The sequence below is a fragment of the Leptonotus elevatus genome, chromosome 17 (assembly GCF_054856555.1).
Source record: "Leptonotus elevatus isolate MCC_2025b chromosome 17, RoL_Lele_1.0, whole genome shotgun sequence".
NCBI lineage: Eukaryota > Metazoa > Chordata > Actinopteri > Syngnathiformes > Syngnathidae > Leptonotus > Leptonotus elevatus.
The window spans coordinates 2,031,663-2,054,364 of record NC_141255.1 but is presented as its reverse complement, the minus strand read 5'-3'; the positions used below and the strand labels follow the sequence as shown (position 1 = coordinate 2,054,364).

General features: G+C 44.2%; 3 protein-coding genes across 5 annotated transcripts; 1 reads left to right on the top strand and 2 right to left on the bottom strand.

Annotated features, from left to right (window-relative positions):
• Nucleotides 1-52: 52 nt before the first annotated feature.
• cct2 (chaperonin containing TCP1, subunit 2 (beta)) lies at nucleotides 53-6,182 on the bottom strand. Of its 2 annotated transcripts, XR_015090488.1 has the most exons (17): nucleotides 6,059-6,182; nucleotides 5,215-5,289; nucleotides 5,067-5,132; nucleotides 4,815-4,926; nucleotides 4,636-4,712; nucleotides 4,366-4,478; nucleotides 4,034-4,236; nucleotides 3,785-3,885; nucleotides 3,579-3,706; nucleotides 2,112-2,215; nucleotides 1,894-2,013; nucleotides 1,614-1,742; nucleotides 1,428-1,531; nucleotides 1,236-1,335; nucleotides 386-527; nucleotides 190-308; nucleotides 53-127 (listed from the first exon to the last, which is right to left on the bottom strand). XR_015090488.1 is itself a non-coding variant. In XM_086058945.1 (16 exons), the coding sequence occupies exons 1-16, from the start codon at nucleotides 6,059-6,061 to the stop codon at nucleotides 278-280; spliced, it is 1,608 nt and encodes a 535-aa protein (XP_085915071.1). In that variant the 5' UTR covers nucleotides 6,062-6,182; the 3' UTR covers nucleotides 53-277. The 2 variants fall into 2 exon arrangements, 1 of the variants encoding a protein (XP_085915071.1); XM_086058945.1 differs by having other exon boundaries at nucleotides 53-308.
• A 972-nt stretch (nucleotides 6,183-7,154) lies between these two features.
• Nucleotides 7,155-10,336, top strand: tspan12 (tetraspanin 12). The gene is made up of 7 exons (XM_086059846.1): nucleotides 7,155-7,350; nucleotides 7,644-7,726; nucleotides 7,821-7,956; nucleotides 8,060-8,125; nucleotides 8,225-8,332; nucleotides 8,402-8,545; nucleotides 9,848-10,336. The coding sequence occupies exons 1-7, from the start codon at nucleotides 7,285-7,287 to the stop codon at nucleotides 10,094-10,096; spliced, it is 852 nt and encodes a 283-aa protein (XP_085915972.1). The 5' UTR covers nucleotides 7,155-7,284; the 3' UTR covers nucleotides 10,097-10,336.
• Nucleotides 10,337-10,874: 538 nt separating this feature from the next.
• On the bottom strand, nucleotides 10,875-20,678 carry LOC147159174 (A-type voltage-gated potassium channel KCND2-like). Of its 2 annotated transcripts, XM_086060149.1 has the most exons (6): nucleotides 19,434-20,678; nucleotides 16,060-16,222; nucleotides 15,629-15,712; nucleotides 14,297-14,398; nucleotides 12,918-13,126; nucleotides 10,875-12,092 (listed from the first exon to the last, which is right to left on the bottom strand). In XM_086060149.1, the coding sequence occupies exons 1-6, from the start codon at nucleotides 20,546-20,548 to the stop codon at nucleotides 11,930-11,932; spliced, it is 1,836 nt and encodes a 611-aa protein (XP_085916275.1). In that variant the 5' UTR covers nucleotides 20,549-20,678; the 3' UTR covers nucleotides 10,875-11,929. The 2 variants fall into 2 exon arrangements, with proteins under 2 accessions (XP_085916275.1, XP_085916276.1); XM_086060150.1 differs by lacking the exon at nucleotides 15,629-15,712.
• Between the last annotated feature and the right edge of the window lie 2,024 nt (nucleotides 20,679-22,702).

Here is a 22,702-nt window from a genome sequence, read left to right as displayed (position 1 = left end):
TTTTTGGGGGGGGGGGGGGGGTATTCGGCACAGAAATAAAAAACATGACCTGTTGATGTAACCTTAGCTTTTATTTGCATCAACAAAACAAATCATCCAAAAAACAGGTTGCTGCTGAGTGGCTAACGCTAGCACAGGCAGCTAATGTTAGCCTGGCAAGTAGCTAGCGTTAGCCACTGAAGTGCTACCACAGAAGAAGAAGAAGGAGGAGCATTTCTTTTTCGGAAGTCCACAGATAAATAACGACACTGGGCTCCATCTTGATGGCGGTCTTCTCCTAACAAGGATGTTGGTCGGGAACGCGCTTCCTGCAAACAAACGGCAAGCAACGACGTCAACCACCACTCGTGTCCGGCCGCCGTTGCTGGTTGCGTACGCGACTGACCTGGGCGCCGCTTTGATGATGTTGTCCACCCTCAGGATCATCTCGGCCGCCTCGGAGGCGCTCAGCAGCACCTGACGCTTCACCTGGAACGACTCCGTCACGCCCAGGGCCGACATGTCGCCCACCGTGCCCTCCCACATGTCTGCAAGGGATCCAAAGCCGCTCAGTCCATAACCTTCATCTGGCTTAAGCGTGCACTAGTACCCTTTGTCTTCACTAGTAAGACAATTCAGCATACTAGTTGAATTTTTTTTTTAACAGTTTTTCCAGTGTTCGTGCCACTTTTTGGCCTCTTCAATAAAGTAAAACTACTACACTATGTTCAAATAGTAGACATGGGCCAAACACTACTAGCCTCTTGGACAACACAATTAGTACCAAAATGCTCACTAATGGTTTTGACTGACTAGTAACATGTAGTTGTCCTACTAGTAATTACAAATGTCAACACAGTAGTGGGAAAAATGTTACATATACGTCAGTCGTTTGACTAGTGTGCAAATGGCTCTTCAGGGAAATTTGTTTGATATTAATGAGATTCTGTGCACTAGTGGAACATTTTCCCCACTACTGTATGACAATACAGCACATTAGTAGAACCACTCTGGCAAACTAGCAAAATTAGTAAGGAGTGGGCATTTTAGTAGGAGGCTACTAGTGCGTGAAACAATCAGACCTAGCAGCCAGTCAAGCCTAGTAGCGTTACTGGTCCAACAGAGTCGTTTAAAAAATAAGGGTTAATTGTGTACTATTATTAGGTCAACCGCGACACTTTGAGTGGAAAAGAAATGTTACTAGTGAAACAGTGGTTTCTACTAGTGCTCAAAGTTGTCTTGTGTGTTCAACTCACTCAAACCGACGGAGGTCTTGTTGTCCTGGTGCGCTGCACGCAGTTGGGCCACCAGGTCAGCACTGTCGTAGCCGGCGTTGTCTGCGATGATGGTGGGCAGCTGACAGGGGGGGGGGGGGGGGGGTCGGGGGGGAAGAGGAGGAGGTCACATGACGGATTCCATGACGGACTTTTCATCCATCCCTCATTTACCATCCTCAAAGCCTTGGCGAAGGACTCCATGGCCACCGCCTCCTTCCCCGGCGTCTTGTTGGCCAAATCGCTCACCACTTTCGCCATCAGCATCTCTGAGCAGCCTGAACACGCATCTCAGTCAGAAGGCCTCTTTTTTTTTTTTACCACCACATGCGCATGTTCACGTTTTTTTTTGTGTTTTACCTCCTCCGTAGACCGTACGCGGCTCCTTGACGGTTTGGGCCAGGACGCACAGCGCGTCATGCAGCGAGCGTTCTGCCTCATCCAGAATCTGCTGAGTGGCTCCTCGCAGCACGATGGTGCACGCTTCACCTGCGGTCACAACTTTCTTTTTTTACTTACTATTTTTTTTAAGTTGCGAAATTGATTGGATATCCCAAAAGTGCCCTGAATTATGGACAAAAATGCGTGTGCTACAAATAAAACGCTCAAACGGCTTTTCCGCGCGTGTGTGTGTTCGTACCCATGGCGACGCCTGAGAAGTGGATCAGCATGTCCTCGCCGATCATCACCTCCTCGATCAGCTTGCAGTGGCCCAGCTTCACCAGCTCGGGATGCTCGAACGTGGACGTGATTTCGCCACCTACGCCACACACACACACACACACACACACACACACATTCGTTTCAAGACGCACGCACGTGTTGTTCTCAGCGACAACATCACGTCAAGTCACGTACCGGTAACGAGGGCAAGGCGCTCCACGCCGGCGAAGTCGGCGTGCTCGATGGCCATGACGCCAGCCTGAGCGAAGAGCTGCTCGGGATAGTTGTAGATCAGCTGCCTGCAAAGTCGACACACACGATTGAGTGACTACATTACTTTAAAAAGATGAATGTTTATTGCCGACCTGGTATGTCCAAAGTCGGGCAATTTCATGTTTTCCCACAAATTGGCACTATTTGTCAGTCACAACTGGGTCTGCCATCTTTACAATTTGTGAGCCAATCTAAAGTGCTGAAAAGAGCTCGAGTCAATCAAAGCTCTGGGTTGCGCCCGGCAGTGCCAATATGGACCAAATTGACACACGTTTAATTATTTACGTACAAATAATTCAATTTTAATTGATAAGTGTTGACCGTTAATGAAAATAAATAAATAAATAAAATAATTCACAATAATTTGTAAATTATATTTATAGTATTAAATAATAAATGTTAACCGTTTTAGGTTTTCATTCAAAATGTCAAATTTTATCATTTAAAATTCAATTTATAAGTAAACATTTAAAAAATTAAAATTATAAATAATTATAAATAAAAATGCCAAAAAAATATTGACTATGTGAAATAGTGCACTTTGAAAAAGTAACTTTTTCATTATTTATAAAGGTAAAATATATATATATGTTTGAAAATAAATGTAAAAAATGTTAAATGTATATGCAAAACTTCATATTTTTATGTTCTATTACCTATAATTACATTTAAGCAATTATTAAATCAAAGTTTTTTAAATCAAATTAACAGTTAACTGAATGCAAACTGCGCGGGTTATGTTCATGTAAAAAAAATCATAATGATAAAATAATTAACTGCTATGCCTACCACTGGATTATATTCGATACAAATAGATGCATTGCGGAGTTTGTCACTTTTTTTTACTTGCGATTGCCACCTCTGGCCTAAAGCGTAACTGCAGCCTCTGTGTCAAGCTCGTACATGCTGCGTGTGCAAGTACGTGTTCAAATAAACTCTTCATTTTGTCCGTTTTCTTGGTGAGTGAGTGAGTGAGTGAGTGAGTGTGTGTGTGTGTGTGTGTGTGTGTGTGTGTGTGTGTGTGTGTGTGTGAGATAAAGAGTTTGGGCTGTGCTCAAAACCAGCCCCCTTGTTTAATTTTTTTTATTATTATCAGTTTCCATCCCAATTATGTCGAACGCTAGCTAACACAACATTACATGACCGCAGGGACGAGCATCACGTCAACCTCTACCACTCCCAAGAAACTGGAGAGTGGTCGCCCTGAACACTCCACAATAAAGGGAAGACGCAATCTGACAGGCGCAATTCTCAGTTAAAAGGGCAGAGCTCTTTGTACTCGTCTGAGCATGCAAGATGTAGACAAATCTTATTCATCACATGCAACCAACAACATCCAAACATAAACAGAGGAGCATTTTGGGCGGATTGGAGATGTTGCCGAGTAACCTGTTGATGAAGCAGTTGATGCCGTGCTTGAGGATGCGTTCCACCTTCTCCTTCATCTTCTCCTTCTCGGCCAGCTCGATCTCGGCCACCTTGGCGGTGGAATCCACGCGGACCCTCGAGCCGAAGATCTGTGGGACAACAATCGGCAAGGGTGTCTTCGGTGGTCTTGTAACACCTTCTTATTGGACGTCCGTCCGTCAACCTACCTTGATCTTGTCTGTGTCCATGCCCGTGTTGGCAATGAGGATGTTGACGTTTTCCAGCCTTTTGGGTTGGTTCACACCGATCTTCTTGTCCAGCAGGAAGCCTGAACAAACAAAGCGGAAGCGCGTTGGCATACAAGTTGAACTCCTTCCATCACCAAGAAGAAGAAGAAGAAAGAACCCAAAAGAAAAACAAGTACCAAGAGTGCAAGTGCTTTTGCCGCCACTGGCGTGACGGGCGCACTCACTCACCTTCGTCCAGGTAGGAATCGGTGAGGCTTCCGCCGAGCTTCTTGATGACGTGGATGGCCTCCAGGTTGCCGGAGCCCTTCAGCCTCATGACTGCGTCCACGGCCAGCTGGGAAAAGTGATCCTTGTGGTGGGTGAGCAGCTTGGAGGACAATGTGGTGCGCGCAATGTTTAGGAGGTCCTCTTGGAAGCGGGCAGTGTCATTGCTATGAAAACATGAGAGAGAGAGAGAGAGAGCGAGAGAGAGAGAGAGAGAGAGGCAACATTTTTGCATTAGCTATGTCAAACAGCGAGGCTTTGCTGTATACATTCAAGAGCCAATCAAAGCAGAGCACCTGTGATCTTCAGCCGCCTCCCTCAGCGCGTCTCTGGCCACCTGTGTTGACTTCCTCCACCCCGAAATGATGGTTTGCGGGTGGATCTTCTTGGCGATCAAAAGCTCCGCCTCCTGTCAGTCAAAGAGGAAGTGTGTCACGCTTTGTGTAGGAAGTGTATGTCCCCTCATGTGGCACTACACACAATCCAAAAGGCCTGTCAAATCAGTGTATTTAGAAAATATACAAATATAAAATACAGCTCGACACTAAAACTTTCCGGCTCCTCACCCGCAGAAGCTCGGCCGCCAGAACGGTGACGGACGTGGTTCCATCGCCGACTTCATCATCCTGCACCTTTGACATGTCTGCGCGCGCGCGCGCACACACACACAAACAAAAGGTGCATCATCTCCCTGTGGAGTACACACTCCCCCCCCCCCCCCCACAACCAGATGTTTTCCACTCACCAACCAGAACTTTGGCAGCAGGGTTGTCGACGCCGATGGCCTTGAGGATGGTGGCGCCGTCATTGGTCACAGTCACAGAGCCGCTTTTGCCGCCGCCCATCAGGATCTTGTCCTGTAAAACACAACACGCACATGAGCTCAACTTGCACATGGTTTACAAATACCGTAACATCTCTGCTCATTTGCATGAGCTCATCAATGGCGTTTACCATTATGTTAGGATCAAGTTGATAGACAGAGAAATAAACTCACCATGCCTTTGGGTCCGAGGGTGCTTTTCACCAAGTCGCCAATGGCGATGGCGCCCACAAAAGACGACTGCAGGGAAAATGCGGGACCCTTATGAGCTTGACAATGACACTTTATTTAAATTTACAGATAAAAGTACAAACACACGCACCAGACGGGCAGTTTCTGCTTTTTCTTCATCGGCTCCATGTTTGAAGATGTTGACCGGGGCCATCGACAGGGACGCCTGCAGAAAACACATCATCGTCATCATCTTGTTAGGACACAATTTCACAATAATCAATTACAAAATGTGAAATCAATCTCCTAAAAAAAAAATTAAACTAAAAATAAATCAAAACAAACATAAACGTAACAATAATCTACAACGAAAGAAACACTTAAATCTCAAAAACTTTTCGAAGCCAATAAATCCGTGCACCCCTGAACGCAACATCCTTTATCCAGTAACCCACGAGAACCTTCGAGAACATCTATCAAAATTACTAATGGTTTTTACCAATAAATACGCACAAAATGAAGTTCTATAAGCAGTACATGCTCGACCCAATCTGTTAATTACTTTCTTTACATGTATCCATATTCTAAGTCAATTTTTGATGAAGCGCTGACAGCAGACTGAATGACGAGTTTAGCCGAGGATGCTAACGAGCCAAGTGCTAAGAAAGCCATACACAACGCAAAACAAAACACATAATCTTTTCCCATTTGTTAATACAGATTGATGGAAATTTAAAAGGACATTTAATCACGTTGAAGATCTAACTGTTGTTAGCTTCAACTAGCGCACTAACAACGCCCATGTGCTCGCCGGTTAGCATTGCCAGCTAGCGGGCGCCAACAGAGGCAAAGACGCTCGCCTCGTGATGTCATCTTCCGAAAGAGCACGTCTGTATGCTTGATTTTGAACGTTTAATAGGAACTCTGCGTTTGCTTCAGTACAGGGGTTTAAAGTTAAAAAGAGTAACTAAAGAGTAAATCAAGTCGAAACTCACCATGATGTCTGCGTTTTTAAGGTGGAAACAGAAGAAAGGGATGGGCTTCTTCTTCGTGATGTTCTTTCCGGCAGATTAGAAAATGTGGTGCTCCTTACTGCCCCCTAGAGAAGAGAAGAGAAACCAAAACCTAAAGAAACAAAACAAAAAGTCTATTTTAATCAGTTTTATAGATTATTTATTTAAAATAAATAATATAAATAACAAAATAAATACAAACTAATAATAATATAATAGTAAATAGTAAATAATAGTAACTAATAATTATATATATTTGTTTACAGAAACTAGAATAGTAAATAAAAAGAATCAATAATAAAAATAATAATAATAATAAAAAAATAGTAAAATAAACAAGTTGACATGTAGGCTACCTTTAACATTTATTTATTTTATTAAATAACTGATCAAAGTAATAAATAAAAAGCACTTTTCTCTATTTTCATTAATTCACATACGCAGTAAACCAAAAAACAAGGAAAAAATGCTGTGAAAACAGAACAATCAAGATATATTTAAACAAAAAGTTCAATTAAAAAAAACTAACTGAAAAAAAATATCATTACTCAGAAAAAAAAACTGGTTTTGTTTTACGTAAATGCAATATGCTTCCATAAAATATGAATTAATCCAGCTTCTTTTTATCCGGTCGGGACAAAATCTGGCCAACCTCAAACCACAAGGTTGTCTTGCACTGGAAGGACGGTAGGAATTTCGCTGGTTTGCCAACCATAAATAAACCTCAGACAAATGTGTGTGTTTTGTTGGGGCTAAAACGGATTCATTGCATTTCTATTCATTTCAATTGGGACATATGCTTTGCAACTCATATCTAAAGTCATCACAGTATTGTATTTGCATATTTCAACCGACTTTTTTTTTGTGTGTGATGTCCGACTATAGTGAGGAGGAGGAACTTGAGGTCACATTTTTCCCCCTGTACCTCCTCCGGGAACAGACATCCTGCCGAGAATGACGTGTACGCGCACGTCATCTCATGACTATTTCGAGAGCGTGTGCGTGCGCGTGTTTGTGTGCGTGAGGATTCAAGAGTGATAGCGACTCACAAGTTCGCACTCGCAGGCTGCACCTGTTGTTCGACTCTTTTTTTTTTTTCGAACCCCTGCAGAGGAAGACTGACTGCACATTGCTGTGTACCGGCCCGGCTCGGCCCAGCTCAGCATGCCGCCGCGCTGGTCCGAACTATTTGAGGTCCGAAGCGTCCGATGGCGAGACAGGACGCCGTAAGATGCGTGCGCCTTTTCCTCTACGCGCTCAACGTCCTCTTTTGGGTAAGAAGTGCAATTTGATTGGACACGTTGAGTTGGTTCAACTTCGGACTCGGTTATGTGACTCTTAAAGACGAACGTTCATTGACTGTCTATGTATCTAACTATTTCTTTTACCGGTACTTTAGTGTATAAATCAAGACATTTTCATTCATATTCTAAATCCTTGTTGTTGTGTTTGAAATTGTGTGTGTGTGGCATGTTTTACATTCTCAGATGTTATTTTTGTACCAGCATCTGATCTCTCTCTCTCTCTCTCTCTGTGTGTGTGCGTGTGCATGCGCGCACGCTTGCAGCTGATGTCCGCGTGCATTCTGGGCGTGGCTGCGTGGATTCGAGATTCCCTGAACGCCGTCCTGACTCTGACTGCTCACACCAGGTTGGTGTGCACGCACGCACACACAACACAACTACATTACAACTTCATGTGTGTGTGTGTGTGTGTGTGTGTGTGCGCGCGCGCGCGCGCGCAGGCTGGAGGAGGCTGCGGTGCTGACGTTCGCCCCGGTGGTCCATCCCGTCCTAGTGGTGGTGTGCTGCTTCCTACTGATGGTGGCCATGTTGGGCGTGTGCGGCACGCTGCGCTGTGACCTCATGATGCTCTCCTGGGTAAGGCGGCTTCTGATTGGCTGAGATTGATTGCCACACTAGCAATTTGCGCAATCATACATATATATATATACAAATGAACACTTTTGAGTTTGTGTTGCAGTACTTTGGAAGTCTGCTGGTCATTTTGTGTGTGGAGTTGGCCAGCGCTCTGTGGACCTATGAGCAGGTGTGTCACACACGCGCGCGTTGTTGTTATCAGCAGAGGCGTGACACACCTGGCTAACAGTGCTACGTGCGTGTTTGTGTGCCACCTGCTATACTTAAGCCCCCCGTGCAGCGCTCTGACATGATCAGTCTAAAGTTGCGCATGTCAAACTTCGGCCTTCGCCAGCATCAGTGGCTCACGCACACCTGGAACACCTTTCAGACGGAGGTTAGTTGGGCTCACACGCGCACACGCAGACACACAACAAAACACACAAACATATACGTGTGCGTGTAGTTTGAGTGCTGCGGGGTGATCTACTTCACGGATTGGCTGGAGATGACGGAGAGGGAGTGGCCTCCTGACTCGTGCTGCTCCAATCAGTATCCGGGATGCGCTCGCCACGCCCACCAGCACGACCTCAGTGACCTCCATCAAGAGGTGAGAACGAAGCCACTGACTTGAGAACGATGAGCACATGGCATGAGAATGATGAGCACATGGCATGATGATGATAATGATGTCTAGAAATTAAAACGTCGTGAAATAAGAATGAGGTCGTGATATGAGAACGATGATGCCACGAGAGAGAGAAGGGTGAGAAGCTCGGTCATTCGGGAGGGACTCGGCGTCCAGCCGCTACTCCTCCACGTTGAGAGGAACCAGTTGAGGTGGCTGGGGCATCTGGTTCGGATGCCTCCTGGGCGCCTCCCCGGGGAGGTGTTGCGGGCATGTCCTACCGGCAGGAGGCCCCGGGGACGACCCAGGACACGCTGGAGAGACTACGTCACACGGCTGGCTTGGGAACGCCTTGGGATCCCATCGGAGGAGCTGGCTGAAGTGGCTGGGGAGAAGGGAAGTCTGGGCTTCCCTGCTAAAGCTGCTGCCCCCGCGACCCGACCCCGGATAAGCGGAATTGAAGACGGAACGGATGCCACGAGAGTGAAATATCAAGACCATGAGGATCGTGTCATGAGACGCGAATGAAATGAGATGACAACGTGATGATGTCATGAGAAAGAAGAGCCATGACATGAGAATGATATCCACAAAATGAGATGATGTCATGAGACAAGAATGATGCCAACATGACATTGGGATCAGGCCATGAGAAAGATATCTTAAGACATGAGAAAGATATCCACCATGAGGAACTGATATCATGACATCCTGACAATGATGTCATGAGAATATCAGACGTTAGCTTGTGATGATGTCACGACATGAGAATCAAATGTCATGAGAATGAGATGATGTTTTGATAAAACGTCATGACTTGAGAATGATTGTCATGACATGACAAAAATGAAATCATGACATGAGTATATCTGCCACGAGAATGAGAAGATGTCTTGGGAATGACATCTGACATTAGCTCGAGATAATGTCATGACACGAGACTCAAATGTCATGAGAATGACAATGAGATGGTGTCATGAAAAAAACGTCATGACTTGAGAATAATCGGATTCACTGAATCTGCCACGAGAATGAGATGATGTGTCATGACATGACGTCAGGGCAAGAGAATGAGATGATGCAATCACATGATATGTGCTAATGATAAATGAAATAGCGAAGCGATGTTATGAGAATGAGATGCGCTACCATGAGAATGATGCCATTAGAATACAACGATGTTATAAAAAAAAGAAAGAAAAAGAAAAAGAAGAAGAAAAAAAAAAATATACAACGATGTCATGAAATGAGAACGACATCACATGTCCTGTTTCTCACCTCCAGGGCTGCGGTCCGAAGCTGCTGTCTTTCATCCGCTCCAGCCCGCCGCTGCAGCTGCTGCGCTTCCTGGGCGTGGCCTTGGGCGTGGCCCAGATCCTGGCCATGGCCTTGACGCTCATGCTGCTCTGGACGCTTCACTATGGACGCAAGCGGCCCAAAGAGCGACAAAGCTCACCGGCGCCACCCGCAGGAAGCATCATTGCACTCGCTCATGGCCCGCCCACTGAACGCCACTTACGCGCCGTGTCCTAGCATTATTATCATATTCCATGAGAAATATTCACATGTACATAACTTGAGACGGAGTGTGCGTGTGGTGTGTGTATATACTTTTTATGTGTGTGTGCGTGTGTGTGTTATTTATGTGTACAGTATGTATGTGTGTGGTTTGTGTGCATGTTTATGGTACAATTAATTTAATTAAATAAAACATCAAATTTGTCAAAAAATGCTTTAAAAAATAAACAAGTTAAAATCTTTTAAAAATAAATATTTTTGTGTTTATGTGTTTTGCATATGTGTGTATGAGTGTGTATTAAGTTTGCATGTTTTTTTTTTAAATTTAAAATTTAACCATATCATAAATAAAAACATTTTCTAAATGCAGTTATAAAATTGTTTATTTAAAAAAAGTCATTATTTGAAGTACATTAAGATAACGTTTAATTACCACGTCACATCAAAACAAAATTTGAAGGCTAAATCAAGAAATTAATAAAATGCATTAAAACATTGTTAAATGTTAAATCAATCAAAACACATTTTGGGACAAAACACCTAAATGCAACAATTAATTGCAGGATTCTTACTAATGTAAAAGTTCAGCGGGGCGGATTAAAAAAACATTTGAGATCGTTCTGCCGTTGCCATGGCAATGCTGTCGTCTTTTGTGTTTATTTCCTCTTGGTAAGGAATGTTCCCAGGGGTCAAAGGTGACAAAGGAAGCGAGCAGAGGGGAAACCAACTGGACAAGCTCAGCGCATTAATAATAGCCTGGACCCGCCCCATTCTTCCTGAGACAAATGAGGGCTTTTATTTCTATAATTGGATTTATTACAACACTGCACAAACTGTCAATCATCTCTTGCTTGCCTCAAAATCCACAAAAATACAAACATTATAATCATAGCAATTATTATGAGGTTTGACAAAGGAACATGTGGAATTAGAAAAGTGATGCATGATGGGATGCACGAGGAAGCTTAACTTTGCATATTGACACAAAACCATCCGTATTCTTGACACATAAAAAAAAAAAAAAAAAAAAAAAAAGCAGCATAGCCAGAAGTTCATGCATTGGAGGGCGTGTAAAGCAAGTTTTAGCATTTATTCCACATCCTTGATATCCTTTTTAAGGTCCATACAGTAGTTTTCACGACAAACTTAGGAATCCATTTTTTTTTTTTTAAACGATGATAGCAACGCATCGTCCAGGCCTTGAGTTAGCAAAGCACCCTTAAACCGTACTTCCCAACCAGGAAGTGGCGTTGACGGTGTCGGGCGTTATGTTCTTTCCAAACAACTTTGGTCGTCTTTCTCGCGAGGGCCGCTGTCCAATAGTGGACTCGCTTGTGGGCTTGTGTAAGTGTGACCGTGTGGATGTGGTGGCGTTCCACACGGTTCGAGCATTTAACGCTCTGCATACTTCTTCCCAGCAATTTCCATCAACTTCAGATCGAGGGTTTCACGACTAGCATTAGCGTTAACTCACTGCCCTCGCATTCCAAAGTTGTTTAAAGCTGGATATGAAGTATATCGAATAAATGCTCAAATTTCTTCTCACAGATGCTAACAAATCAATAAATGAACAACTAAAGTGTTGAAAGCGCCTCTGCTGTGAAACTTAATCTTGTATTCAAACCTGAGAAGCTGCTGCCCTGAACGAGGCTAGCAGATAGCTTAGCATTTAACAAAAAAAAAAAGCACCTGAACTATGAGTTGATCATTAGCTTGGTCGGTACCGTTAATACCGTAACAGCACGTCGGTTCGTCTTTGTGCTAAAGCTCATTAGCGTGCACGCAAAAAAAAGCCACAAACTTGAGTTTTCTCCTTTGTTGTTGTCCGGGCGCACTTCGCGACAGCGTTCAGAGCTCCGAAACGTGGATTTTCTCGGAGGTCTGGGAGAGGTCGCCTTGGGGCGCAGCGGCGGCGGGCAGCGGCACGCTAACGACGGCGGCCGCCGCAAGCCAAGGCCCTTCGTAGTTTAGGGGGACGGCCTCCTCCAGTTTGGCGTTCAGGCTGGAGCGACTGTGGAGAGAAAAGTCGGATGATGTCGGTCAAAGTCAGGAAGCAGCCAAAAGCAGCATTCCGCACGCCGCACTACTGGACAACTATAGCGCGGGAACAAAATGAAGCGAGAGCACGGTTGCATGAAAGAAACGCAGTGCCAATATCATCAAAACGTTTTTTCCTCTTCCGTTTGTATGGTTAGAGCGGCACTCATGGTTTGGGGAGGCTTTGCTAACTCATGGCCTGCATGCTTAAATTCTTAAGAGCATACTAGCACGCGGGCATTCATCTGGATATTAAAAAGGCTCAAAAGGCGGCTTTTCATACAGTTTTTTTTCTTTTTTTTCTTCTTTTCTTTTTTAAGAGCTCAGTATTGTTCATTCGGAAATGTCATCATCATTGCTCTTTTATTATTATTATTATTATTTATATATATATATATATATATATATATATATATATATATATATATATATATATATATATATATATATATATATATATTATTATTTTTTTTTTTTTTGTGTGTGTGTGTGTGGGTGAGTATGTGTATGTGCGTGCGTGCGTGCGTGTATTTGTTAGCTCACCAGAAAACCTATTAGAAAAAATCTCATACCGTTCACCTAAACCGAACACCAGGAGACCCGAGGGGACCAAAGAAAACCAAGGAAGGTGAAATCCAGCACCGACCAGACACCCCCCACCAGAACTCCTCCCCAGCCCAAGAAACATCCAGACCCCAACAAATCCAAAAAACATAAAATCAGGGAGGCCTCAAGAGACCAAAGGAGAGACCGAGAAAAGGAAGGAAGGAAGGACAGACAGCTTTTCATACAGTTTTACCTCAGCGGTCGTTGCGAAGCTTGAGTGGTGCCAGGGTTGGACCTGCGCGGGTCCAAATGCCTTTGTTTGGTGTGGACACAGCAGGACGTTAAAGTGGGTGGCGAGGTAGACGAGAAAGAAGAAGAGGGCGAGCAAGAACGGGCCCGTTTCAACAAGGCCTCCTCAGAGCAGTTCCACTCCGATGACGTGTGGTCGACAAAGTGCAAGTTCTGATCCGGTCATTTGTAAAAGAAGAAAGAAAGTCAAAACGAGTGAGTCAATAAAAAAAAAAACAACAACGAATAATTATATGAAAATAATCAAGTCTTACAAGAATGCAAGGCTAAATTATGCCTTTTAGAAAATAATTCCAGGGTTCTTTTTCATAACAAAAGCTGTATTTCTTCCCTCAGAAAAAGATACATCAACTTCAGCGTGTTTTTTTTTTTTTTAATTAACCAGCAAACGATATCTTGCATCTGATTGGACACTTTTTTTTTCTGGGTCCAATCAAATCTCAGCTTCAATGTGAGTACGTGTTGCAATAATAAAAATAATAAAACCTGCCCACACACACCACGCAGGAATTGATGTCTTTTCTTAACCAATCAGATTTCAGATTTTGTCCCGACTTCTGCTCTGATTGGTTGATTAGAGCTACTCGAGTGTGATTCTTTAGTTACTGTACATCTGCTGACGTAACAGAAGAAAACAAATATCGGACATTGCTAATCATTAATTAATTTTCTTAGACGTTGTCAGGACAGGTCGGATGATGCTGTAGGCTGGTTGGCTTGTTTGCACCCGGTAAAGGATTTATTCGCCACTGATGAGCGGCAACAACTCGCTAGCAGCTAGCAGCTAGCAGCTAGCAGCTAGCAGCTAGCTTTAACTGTTGCTAGCAAATGAGAATGGACTGTCGATCAATAATTAGCATTTCTGGTGAGTACGATGTATTTTATTTAAAGCTTTTATGTTTCTGTCATCATATTATATAAATAATGGTTATAAACTGCCATATATTTAGGCTTCATATAATGTTTTTTGTATTATGTGGTGGATACGTTTTTATTAATTTGTATATTAGTATTACTATCAGTAAGTGTTGAAAGAGTGAACGAGAAGTTCTATTTTTCAAGAGAAAAAGTCCTAAATTAAAGGAAAAGGTTATATTGTAATAATATTTTAAAGTTTTTTTTTTGTGCGTATGGGAAAAAAACCAACTTAATATTTTATTTTGAGATGCATTTTCAAAAAAATTAAGCCACACAATTTCAACTGCAAAAGTAATCCTTGTGTAAATAAAACTTTACTGACGGCGTCGCTGAGCTAAAAGTTTTGATGCCCTAAGACGGACCCTTGGTGCATCACAGCAGCAAAATATTTGCCGGCGAGCTCACCGTCGTCGTCTCAAGGCAGTGCAGCAAGTGGTGATGATGGTCCGCCATGGTTGCGTTGGCGTTGGCCTTGTGTAGCAGCGCCTGGCCCGCCTCCTTGGACGCCTTCAGGACACACACACACACACACACACACACACACACACACACACACACACACACACACACACACACACACACACACACACACACACACACACACACACACACACACACACACACACACGACGTCACAGTCACATGACCGCGTTGCAAGTCCACCGTCGCACAAGAGCAAGTGTGAGTAAAACATCGACATGTTACTTATGTGGGCGCGAGTTGACAATTGCATGCTATGAGTACTACTAAAGGCACTAGAAGATTATACTATAAATTGCTGACCCTTTACAAGTAGTACCAGTAGCGGCCGCTTGTCAACTAGTGCACAGTTTACTTCACTAGTAACATGTAGTTCTTCTTGTATGCTAAATTGTCCTACAAATGTGCAGTATTGTCACGGAAGGCAGGAGTGGGAAAAAAAAAAGTTACTAGTTAGAGTTCTACTAGTGCACCCTCTAGAGGTTTTAGTAGTGGAAGAAGAAGTTTCAAGAATTTCTTTCAGTCGTGGGCCCGATTCAGGAGAAAGTGTTGACGGAAGAGCCAAGAAGTATGGAGGTAAATATGGTGCAAAACTACATATTAAGAATACTTCAGTCGACTGAAGTATTCTACATATATGTATGTTGGTTGGCGACGATGTGTCCTGCTTGTATCCTTCCGCGAGTCCCGCCACCGTCGTTCGCTAAACCAATGAGGTTGCGCTCCACTCCTTCTCACTTGATTGGTCAAAACAACCCTTCATTACACCAGAGCCCGCCCCCTTCTTTACGAGTACAAATCACGGCGCTCTAAAAGTACAAATTAGTTTTGCTCCATTTGTAGCGCGACAAATGGGGCAAAACTCACGTCACTGAACAGCAGCAGAAAACCCACTTGTGACTCCTAGTGGCGACTTCTTTGACTACAAGTTGTCATTTCTACAGGTACAAATCACAACTTTTACAGATACAAATTTATAGTTTTTGTACAGGTACAAATTTGTTTTTACAGATACAAATTTGTTTTACACATACACATTTTTTTTTTTACAGGTACAAATTTCTTTTTTACAGACACAAATTTCTTTTTTACAGGCACACATTTTTTTTACAGATACAAATCACGACTTTTACAGATACAAATTTAGACTTTTTTCTACAGGTACAAATTTTTTGCACAAGTTAGTTTTGCACCATATTTACCTCCATAAGAAGCATCCAGCATGCATCACGCTACAGAAACGTCGCGTACTCGTACCTCAACGTCGGCCAGCAGTTTGTAACGCAAGTAGGCGCTGGATCCTTCGTTCTTTCCCGCTTGAATTCTAGCCAGACGACTTTTCTGTTTGTGAACACACGCGCGCACGTTCAGCGTAGAAGCGTCTGGAACGTTTGATTTTTAAAACTGACACGTGGACCAGGTCATTATTCCGTAAAAATGTGCATGGAAAATAGTTTATTTTAATAATAAAATCATTATTGTTGTTATTAATAAGGTCGATTTGCCGCTTATTTAAGAAAATAAATACAAATTGTTAACTGTACTGTATTTGCAAAATGGTTTATTTGACAAATATTTCGATATTTTACAATTTGTATTCAATCAATTAACCAATTATTTCTTTGAGATAAACGGGAAAAATGCTTAACAACACTAAGCGGGCTTGTTCTGTTCTCGAGCGGTCTCACCTTCTGTGCCCGCCTCTTCTCGGCACGCTGACTCTGATGGTAAATACGGCTGAAGTTGGACACGATGACGGGCACGGGCAGGGCGATGACCAGCACGCCACTCAGCGAACAAATGGAACCCACAATCTTGCCCATGATGGTTTTTGGAACCATGTCACCGTACCTGAGGGAACAGGTCATAATTCATCAGGTCAGTCACTGAATATGTACTTCTTGACTTTTTCTTCAAACAAAAACAAAACAAAAACAATGTGAGATGTTTGCAGTTGCTTCCGCGCCCACACGGTGGAGCCAAAGATCACGCTTTGTTTTAGACACAACGGAATGCAACTCACTCATTTTGCTACCTGAATTGATGAAGAAGACAGCAAGTCCACTTCCTGTTTCTGCTGCGTATGATGAACATTGTACACGCACAGTTAATTACTAAATGTGTTTTTTTTTTTTTTTTACAAGGCGAGAAGCCGATCAGAGGTGCGACTGATCGACCAATGCTTACAAACATCCACTGACACCTGGCTCTGGAGAATACCTTTGACCCCTGTGCTTTAAAATAAGGTAACGAACAGCGCTTATTCTCGCTTGCTAATTATGTGGCAAAACCAGCTTTCCAAAATCCAGACTGACATTCTTAACGCTTCTCAGCTGTATAAAATATATTCATAACAATAAGTATAATCATATCAATCAGTATAAAAATTTGAATATAAACAACAATCAATGTGATCATAATCTATATAATAATGACAATGATAAAAATATAAATATTAAACTAATCATATTCATGGCAATAAATATAAGCATAACAATCCATATATCCAATTCAATCAATAATACTAAAATATATATAATATAATCAAAATCCTTATAAAAATAACACAAAATAGAACAATCTATAGATTACAACGATCTAAAAAATCTTCATAATCATAACCAGTACAAAAATAGCAAAACATTTATCCATAACAAAAAAATAACATATACTGTAATACAAAAAAAAAAAAAAAAAAACTATAGGGGCATAACAATCAGTACTTTAAACCTAACATCATGTCCAGTGAATCTCAAGTCCTTAATGTGAAAATATTATTTGACTTCTGACTTGTTTTAACTCGACTAATAGCTGCATGCGACTTATTCTGACCTCTGGAAAAAAGTTGCCCGAGGCCGTGTTGGACTCACGTGCACGCCGCACTTATGAAGCTATTCGAGCGGAAACGTGCACACGCCTGCTTTCTTATTTACAGCGGGAACGCCGGTGGCCATCTTTGACTATCACCCGCCGCGGCATGACGCCGCGCGTGCGCCGCGAAGCAACGTTTTGCGCGATACGTGCGCGCGTTCACATGTTGCGGCCAGGTGACGGGAGATCAGGTGCGATAAGAGCACACCTGGACACACGTGATTCCACACTAGTCCCCGCCCACAAAGCTTTTGCAGCGCACGCTTTACCTTCAGCAAGGATGATGTTGCCATGGAAACAAAAGCGGATGACGGCAACGCCACAAGTAATTGTGGAAGTCTTCATTAAGCAACCAATTAAAAAGAGAATCTTCTCATTAGGTTAGCAGCGTGAAACCGCACATCGGGCGCCATTGTTGTTGTTTTTTTTTTTCAACACGTGGCGCGCGTGTGCGGAGGGTGATCCTGCCGCAGCGCGGGACATGTGACTAAATAATACATGCGTGTGGACACCCATCTGCAGGTGTATCACTGAAACATGATCCGCGTACGCACACACTAAAAGGCACGCACACGCGTGTGTGCACGCATGTCACCGGTGCGGCTGACATAAAGCATTGAGATGAGGTCGCTTCTTGTTGCCGTAACCATGGCAACATCCACCAGTTGACACCGCGAGCCGACCGGGCCTCAGTATCAACGTGGACCATTGCGCAACCGAAGTTGGTCTTACCTGCCCAAGACAAAGTCCGCACCCACCTGAGTGACTCCGTATCGCCAATCCAGCATCTTAACAGAAAGTGTGCCTCATCTTCCCATTGGGGGGGGGGGGGTAGGGGGGCATCAACCACCCCACAACTGTGCCACTGCAAAGTTAGCCACCTAACTTTTTTGTTATAAATATCAAATATGCAGTAAGCAGTGTTCCTTTAACACTGTTAGGATAAAAAAGTCACACTGTCAGAGTCAATTGTGAGTGTTGGGATGGATGTTGGGTGTAACCCGAATAGCACGACCTTGGAGTGTCAAATTGACCACACCCTCATTTTCGGCGAAGGAAAAAAACTTTACCCCCAGTTGCTCCTGATGCTGCGTCATCAGTCGTCAAAAATGGAAAAAGCGCTTTGAAGGCCTTGCGAGGAGGAAAAGCGCTATTATAAATGAAATATCATTTACCAGAGTTAAGTGCAGTTAGGCAGAATTTGACACTATACAGTGTTGGAGTAACACTGGTTATGTGTAAAAAAAAAAAAAAAAAAAAAGTAACACTTTGAAAATGGTAAGATTTACATTCATTGGTAAGGATACATATAAAGTACCCCGCCTACTGCCCGAAGCCAGCTGGGATAGGCTCCAGCAACCCCACGACCCTTGTGAGGACAAGCGGTACAGAAAATGGATGGATGGATGGACATATAAAGTGTGTTAGATTGAACACTCTCAAATCTCACTGGTGATTTTGCTGTGTACCAGTGTCATACCAGACAGTAAGCACGAGCTACCCAAGTGTCTCAGTATCACTGACCCGGGGAGGGTCCGACCACCATCATCTACCAGAATATTGCACCAGTGCGCATCGTTTACCTCAGCGTCCGACGACCGCTAAGTTAGCAATGCATCACCTCCCTAAGTGTCGTACCATAAAGTGTGCATCACCTACCCGAGTCAAAGTCACACTGTCAGAGTCAATTGTGAGTGTTGGGATGGATGTTGGGTGTAACCCGAATAGCACGACCTTGGAGTGTCAAATTGACCACACCCTCATTTTCGGCGAAGGAAAAAAAACTTTACCCCCAGTTGCTCCTGATGCTGCGTCATCAGTCGTCAAAAATGGAAACCGCTATATAAATGAAATATCATTTACCAGAGTTAAGTGTAGTTAGGCAGAATTTGACACTATACAGTGTTGGAGTAACACTGGTTATGTGTAAAAAAAAAAGAAAAAAAGTAACACTTTGAAAATGGTAAGATTTACACTCATTAGTAAGGATACATATAAAGTGTGTTAGATTTAACAATCTCACTGGTGATTTTGCTGTGTACCAGTGTCATACCAGACAGTAAGCACGAGCTAGTGTCTCAGTATCACCGACCCGGGGGGGGTCCGACCACAGTCGCCATCATCTACCAGAATATTGCACCAGTGCGCATCACCTCCCTAAGTGTCGTACCACAAAGTGCGCATCACCTACCCGAGCGTGGTCATGGTGACGATGGTGTACCAGAAGGCGGCGGGGATGGAGGTGAAGGCGGAGCCCTTGGAGCTCTTCTCCGCGTAGAACATGACGGTGGCGAAGATGATGATGGCCATGGTGAGCGAGAAGAGCAGGAAGCCCAGCTCGGAGGCGCAGCTCTTCAGCGTGTAGCCCAGGATGCGGAGGCCGGCCGAGTGGCGCGAGAACTTGAAGATCCGGAAGACTCGGAACACCCTGAGCGTGACAAAGGCGCCGCTCACGTCTTCGTTCTCGGGCATGACCAGGCCGATGTAGTAAGGCAGGATCGCCACCACGTCGATGAGCGACATGACGCTCTTGACGAACTTGAAGCGGCTGGGCGCCGCCACCAGGCGCAGGACGTACTCGACCGTGAAGATCAGCACGCAGGCCGTGTCCATGCAGAAGAAGGCCAGAGCGTAGCGCTCGCCGCACGGTGTGGACTTTGCATATTCGAACCTCGCCCCAGAGCATGGGACCGTCTCCAGGACGTTGGCGAGGACGGACACGGCGATGAAGAACCCCGTGACATAATAGAACACCAGCGCCATCGTGGACGTGTGCGGGTTCTCGAAGGCCCGCCACAGGGTCTCCCGGAAGTTCAAATGCGGCGCGACGGGCTCATTGCTTGGGTCCGTCTCCTCGTCATCCTCGAGGCGCTCCTGGTTCTCCTTTCGCCGGTCTTTGTAGTCCTCGTAGCAGCAGTCCCCTATCACCTCCGGGATGATACCGAAGAACGCGAGCTCCTCGTCGAAAGCGGCGATGCACTCGTGCCGCGGGAAGTGCAATTTCCCCGTTTGGTAGAAGTTCAGGATGTAGCGGAACAAACTCGGGTCGCGGTCAAAGAAGAACTCGCTGCTCTCCTGCTGAAAGAAGAAGTCCTTCTCGCAGCTTCCCAGAAGAGTGTCAGGGTAGCGCTCGAGAGTGTCCCGCCATGTCTGGAATCGACTTCCGCTCACGTTGAGGACGAGGACGTTGTCCTTCCCGCGGCGTCCTTCTGGCGGGACCGTCGGCATGGGCGCGCTGGCCAGTGGCATCCAACCCACCGCCGCCGCACGAGCCAGTGGGAGCCACGCGGCCACCCCGGATGCCATGGCGGCAGGTAAGTCCGTTGAGCGAAGTTGGAACAGCAAGACTATTTCTTCTTTGCCAGGCACGGCGCTCGGCTCGTGGAGAGGTTGAGCAGCTGGCTTGTTACTACACAGGTGATGGATGCCCTGCTAACCCCCCCCCCCCCCCCCCTCTCAGGACCTTCCCCCCCCCTCTCAGGACCTTCCCCAAGGCATGTAATACCTCCCCCCGGACCGCCCACCTCCTTCCCCGCCTCGTTGTGTGTGCACGTGTGTGTTCAACATGTTTGTCGACTTTTGTGTGTGCGCACTCATGTTTGAAAACAGGAGGCGTCACTTTGTTTGTAAAAAAAAAGAAAAAGAAAAAAAAAGCATGTTTGTCGACTTTTGTGTGTGCGCACTCATCTGTTTGAAAACAGGGGGCGTCACTTTGTTTGTAAAAAAAAAAAGGAAAAGAAAAAAAAAGCATGTTTGTCGACTTTTGTGTGTGCGCACTCATCTGTTTGAAAACAGGGGGCGTCACTTTGTTTGTAAAAAAAAAAAAAAAAAAAAAGCATGTTTGTCGACTTTTGTGTGTGCGCACTCATCTGTTTGAAAACAGGAGGCGTCACTTTGTTTGTAAAAAAAAAAAAAATGAAGTCACGTGATCAATACGCCTCTATTACTTATATGTTTACAAACACAAACACACACACACACACACACACACACACACACACACACTCAAGAATGCATGTCTTAACGCTACGATAATATTTCTAGGAATAGCGTGTGGATACAGTATGTTCAAGCGTTTGGGTCTACATCAAATTCATTATTAACTTTTGAGTTATTTTTACTTATCAACACTCCCTGTCAATATATATATTTTTTTTTTCCACTGCCGACATGATATGAACCTCCCCACTCCTCACGAGCATCCTCTCTCTTCATCCCCCTCCCATCCCCGAGGAGACGTTCATTGAATTCTGCTTTATTCTATTTCTATTTTTAGTCACATAATGGTCCCTGCAATGCAAAAGGAAAGACGACAAGGCGCAAACAAACATTGAGACCACCACTATAGCATGCAGGACTTGAAAAAGAACTAAAGTACTAACACGAGACTAGAAGAGGACTTCGACCAGGAGAACTTGGGACATTAAGAGTAGAAGGTCTCTGACAAGAAGATGATTGGAACTTGGAGGATTAGGGTCTAGAAAAGCACTCGGGCTAAGAATAGAGATGGGTGTCGTTAAGATACTAGATACTACTATTTATCGATCCGGTAACAGTATTCTTATCGGTACTTTTTTGGGTGGGGAAAAAACACCAAAACAAAAATATTAGAATTACCTCTAAAAAAAAATAAATAAAAAAAAAATAAAATAAAAAAATAAAGAGCAATGATGATGACATTTCCGAATGAACAATACTGAGCTCTTAAAAAAAGAAAAGAAAAAAAAGAAAAAGAAAAAAGAAAAAAATAAAGAGCAATGATGATGAAATTTCCGAATGAACAATACTGAGCTCTTAAAAAAAAAATAATAATAAAAAAAAAAAAAGAATTACCTCTGCTTTAAAAAATAAAGACCTCCTATGGCGTGCAACAACTTTGAACTTTGTTTTCCCTTGCCTGAATGCGGGTCACTGGGGCACCCTTTTGGAGCCAGACCAGGAGATGGGACTCATTGGCGAGTGGGTGCCCCTTCCCTTGGGGCTAACCACCCTGTGGGAGGGGTGAAGGGGTGCACTGCGAGCTGGGCGGCGGCCAAAAGCAGGGGGGGGGGACCTTGGTGGTCCAATCCTTATTTCCATTAGATGGCTCGAATGTCGCGGAACGTTATCGATACTGCAGTTTTTACACATTAATACCAAGGCTCGGTTATCCATCCCGAGCTAAGACTATGAGGAGGACTGAACCGGGATGACAAGGACTTGGGGAGTAAGACTTAGAGACAAGACTAGCACACACACACAATTACAGACACACGAACACAGAGACATACTTGTCGACACAGACATGCATTCTCTCACACACACACACACACAGATTTCCCCCCTCAGGAGCAAAACAACAGTAAGGGAGGAAAGAGGCGTCACCGTGGCAACAGCATCCTCCTAATGACCAGAAGCCTCCTGTGAACTTAATGACACATAACGACAGATACAAGACTAAAGTTTCCTCATGAGGGAGAA